Source organism: Diadema setosum, chromosome 2 (assembly GCF_964275005.1).
Source record: "Diadema setosum chromosome 2, eeDiaSeto1, whole genome shotgun sequence".
In the NCBI taxonomy this organism is placed as follows: Eukaryota; Metazoa; Echinodermata; class Echinoidea; order Diadematoida; family Diadematidae; genus Diadema; species Diadema setosum.
Window position 1 is genome coordinate 25,511,337 of NC_092686.1, and position 4,525 is coordinate 25,515,861.

Genomic DNA, 4,525 nt, shown 5'->3' on the forward strand with positions numbered 1-4,525 from the left:
AGATTGTTGTTCTATTTTCTCTCGAAATTGTGCATTCCGATCTGACCGCCAATTTTCTTCAGATTTCATGCTTGCAGAAGTTACTGACACGTGCTCTCAGTCTCCTTTCTGTTAATTCATTCACCATAATTTTGTGAACATTGCTGTGACGGGACTTGAAAGCAAAGAATACATTCCCTACATGACTTGCCCGTCGTTCTTGACCCACTCCCTTGGTTTTTTAAATGGGAGCCTGCCGACATTGACAAATGCATACTTTGTGTCGACAAATGCATACTTTGTATTATGCATGACTGTTTTGGTGATGGAAATAAAAATTGAATTGAATTCAAATGAACTGAATTTAGATAGACATTAGGCTAGTCACAAGCAGTGCTACTACCAGGGAGATATCCAGGGAGGTGATCCCTGCTAATACTCACATTCAAGGTGTCCGCTGTCTCAAAACCGTCTGGGCCTGCAAACACGACGAAAGTCGCTGCAGCAGTCGTCGTATGTGATGCAACTGAGATCGCAGTAGCAGTCAATTACTCTGACGCCCGCCCGGAAGCACCCCCTTCTGCAAGAGCCCTTCGTCGTTTGCTGAGGTGGCTCTGCATGTCAAAATGGTTTATGTCTTTGGATGAATTTCCCTATCAACTCACCTCCCATATAAATAAATAAATATATATATATATATACACACACACACACACACACACACACACACACACACACACACATATATATATATATATATATATATATATATTATATATATATATATTGATATATATATATATATATTATATATATGCTAGTATATCATAGCGTGAAGTTGCATTGACCATGTGCGTGATGGGCGCTGCTTCATTTCATAATTATCGCAATGGATTCAATGGAAGAAGGGTCAGCGAACGTAGTGTTGGTTCACTTTGAATGTTAATGCCAAGCTTTCGATCTTTTCACGTGTCTTCTTTAGGGCTTTTGGAAATCAACAAAACGAAAAGCAACCAATGTTGTATTGCATAAAAAAGTTAACAAAATCATAGAAAAAGGAAAACTGGTGGCTGCTGCATTTCACTGGATAGAGAAAGCGCTCAAACTTTGATTCTCATGAGATAACTGAACCATTATGTTTCTCGTTACTTATCAAGTTATTATGCGAATCTAAACAATCCTGTTTATTGATTTATGGCATTTTTCAAAGCACAATGTGTATGCCTATACGAAATCAATAATGTAGGCCTACTTACCGACGGTTGTCGTAGGTTGTGGACCTGAACCAGTCACATTTTGCGGCGGGTTGGTAGTGTTGTGGGGTGGGGGAGGATAGGTAACGTTGTTAGATGGAAAGGTATTGTTTTGGGGTGGGAGAGGATAGGTAACGTTATTGGGTAGGGGGTATGTTACGTTGTTAAGTGGAAAGGTAGTGTTGTGGGGTGGGGGAGGATAGGTCACGTTGTGGGGTGGAAAGGTAGTGTTATGGGGTGGATAGGTAATGTTGTGGGGTGGGGGAGGATAGGTCACGTTGTGGGGTGGAAAAGTAGTGTTATGGGGTGGAAAGGTAACGTTATGGGGTGGGGGAGGATAGGTTACATTGTGGGGTGGAAAAGTAGTGTTGTTGGTTGAGTTTCCAGATGGTGACTGTACGAATATGTGTTCGCCTGCAAGAGAAAAAAAAAATCAGAAGTGATTAAAAAGCACATGACATAGGCGAGTCTATGTTTTCGAGTAATAAATGAAGTTCTGGATGTATGGGCAACCCGAAAAAAAAGAAGGTAAATCATGCATTTCCTTGCTTTCTGTTACACCTTCGAACAAAAGAAATTGTTTAAAAATCATAGAAACATTAACGTCTGACTTATTTCAAGATAGTGCCCCCAAGTACGCAGATGCCTCAGAATGACATTGCATTTACTTTCATTTTTTTTTCAAAGCGGCTCTTATGACTGCTTTGTGAATGATGTTAGGTAATATATGAAAAGGATGAACAAAATTACCTTCAAAACCTCCGAAGGCTGAAACGGTCGAAATGGCTAGCACAGCCAAAAGAGCGCCAGTGATGATCATCTGCATCTCCATGACAACTGGAGGGTTCACCGTCTATGCAGTGCTGAGAGACTTGGGATGAGAACTGGATGTCGATCTCTTCACTTGACTCCAAATCACTCTGGATCTCTGCGTGTCTTGTCTGGTACGAACCCGTCTCCTTTTATAGACAATTCCCCCGGCTCCTATACATCTTGGACATGGTCTAGGAGATCAGATTTAACTGTACGGCATCATATGATCAGGGTGCGGATTGTGTAAAAAGAGATAAAACTGGCAATCTGTAACATCCCAATATTTGAAGATCAAGTAAGGAGATGCCGCGAATCAATAACTGACTGCTCCTAGAACCTGGCTATACCAATGACTATAAAGCAGAAGATCAGCTGTGTTTGACCTTCATCAACTCATGGTCAATTAATTAATTGATATTGAGCCTGTTACTCTATATCACACCCATTACTTATGTGTATACTTTGATTAATTATGTATTGATACACCTGTTCGGGGTCTCGTATAGGCACTCCCACAAATCTATGGCAAATACTGTCATTGCTAGCTTTCAGTAATTGAGTTTATTCAATCTGTCGTATTATGACATAGATAGGTTCTCTTCATTGAGAGCGTTTGTATACGGCCTATATATGACACTGTATTTTCAGGTTTTAATGCTGTCATTGGTATCTAACGTAAAATGTGTTAGCTTTGGGTAATGAAATAAAATGTAAAAAAAAATAAGTTGCAGACTTGCTTTATACGATTTTCAAATTCATTCTTATCAATGATGGTATACATTCCCATCTTTATGAATAAAGTCAAATTTTGTTTTCTTTTGAACGCTCTTCTTATGTTACATGTAACTTTGTTACTATGATAGTACCTGTACCTTATTCAAATTATGGTATACTCGCCTGGGGTAACACATCCCTCCCTCGTACTTAGAAAGAATGTTATTATTGCAGAAGAAAAGTTCTTCGTATTACTTGTAATGAATCATAGAGAAACCATCCTGATGTTTAATTTTATGAAAATAACCATCTAAAGATAAGTGATTTGTATTTTTCACATTAAGGACAATTCATGTTCAAATTTACGAAAACAATTGTCTCCCTCCTGTGTTCAATTCCATGTTCGTTAAAAACAGAACTGATCATTCCTATCCAAGGGCGCCGGAAGCGGGGGGGGGGGGGGGGGGGGGGGGCAGGGGTGGCACTTGCCCCCCCCCCCCAAACAAAATGTTGGGGGGGGGGGCAAAACGAGTTTTTGCCCCCCCCCCCCCCCCGTGCCCCCTGTAACAATAATTAATCACTGATTTGAAGACCAAAATGAACAATAAAGGCATATTTCTTGTCTAAATGTTGTAATTTCATAACTGAAAATGCAAAAATTTTTGCCCCTTACGGGGCGAAAATTATGATACACTAACAACATACGTTATTATAATCTATACACTAATAGTAACTTATGAGTAAATTTAGTGTATAGATGGTAGCCTCGTGTCCTCGAGTGTGCCCGCTGAAACATACCTTTAGTAAACCTTACATTTTTCATTTTCTTCTTTGCTTTCTAGCAGTATAAGAATATTTGTTATTGTTCGAACGATGCGATCATGTTTAAGCTTGTAATGAGTACATTTCAGATAAATTGCTAAGTGAAAGTGGCTCGCTCGTTCTGCCCGTACTTATAGTAAAATGAAAAGTCTTCATAAGTTATTATCATACTCCTTCGCAGTGATTTCTTTTACTGTGTTTAATTCCTCAGAAATTTAATTCAAAATGCTCTATAAAAGCGACTTTTATACTCTGTTTTTGCAAAAAGTCCCTACCGTGGGAGGGGGTATCCCCCTTCCACACCCTCCCCGGCTCGGTCGCTTCGCTCCCTCGACGAGGATCTCACACCATCACATAATATACCCCCGTATGTTAAGATCATAGTCCTTCCAACTTTTTTTTTTCAATATGCTAATTCCCTAGAAATTTGCTTTTAAATGTTCTATAAACGCGACTTTTATACTCTGTTTTAACAAAAAGTCCCTACCGTGGGAGGGGGTGACCCCCCCCCACAACCTCCCCCCCCCGCTCGGTCGCTTCGCTCCCTCGCCGAGGATCTCACACTATCACATTATTATGTACTCCCGATGTAATAATCATAGCCCTTCGCACTGATTATTTTTCACTATGTTTGATTCCTTAGAAATTTGCTTTTAAATGGTTAATAAACGCGACTTTTGTACCCTGTTTTACAAAAGCTCCCTACAGTGGGGGGGGGGGGGGGGATCCCCCTTTCCACCCCCCCCCCTCGCTCGCTTCGCTCCCGCGCCGAGGATCTCACATCATCACATTGTGCCCCCGTTAAGATTTTGCCCCCCCAAAACCAGAAGTGTTCCGGCGCGCTTGTTCCTATCCTACCCGGGACTCCAACGCATTTCACTTGCCATTGACTAGGACCATTTTTCTTTCTCTGGCCCTTAATTCTGGAATTCTTTCGGTAACAT

The 4,525-nt window shown here is 40.8% G+C and overlaps 1 protein-coding gene across 1 annotated transcript; it reads right to left on the bottom strand.

The window, feature by feature from the left end:
* Positions 1-429: 429 nt before the first annotated feature.
* On the bottom strand, positions 430-2,619 carry LOC140241227 (uncharacterized). The gene is made up of 3 exons (XM_072320982.1): positions 1,983-2,619; positions 1,236-1,646; positions 430-593 (listed from the first exon to the last, which is right to left on the bottom strand). The coding sequence occupies exons 1-3, from the start codon at positions 2,062-2,064 to the stop codon at positions 442-444; spliced, it is 645 nt and encodes a 214-aa protein (XP_072177083.1). The 5' UTR covers positions 2,065-2,619; the 3' UTR covers positions 430-441.
* Positions 2,620-4,525: the final 1,906 nt, after the last annotated feature.

Coding starts and splice junctions, on each gene's coding strand:
- LOC140241227 (XM_072320982.1), bottom strand. CDS start 2,064: ATGGAGATGCAGATGATCATCACTGGCGCTCTTTTGGCTGTGCTAGCC. Junction 1,647..1,982: donor AGCCTTCGGAGGTTTTGAAG/GTAATTTTGTTC, acceptor TTTCTCTTGCAG/GCGAACACATATTCGTACAG. Junction 594..1,235: donor ACAACCTACGACAACCGTCG/GTAAGTAGGCCT, acceptor TTTGACATGCAG/AGCCACCTCAGCAAACGACG.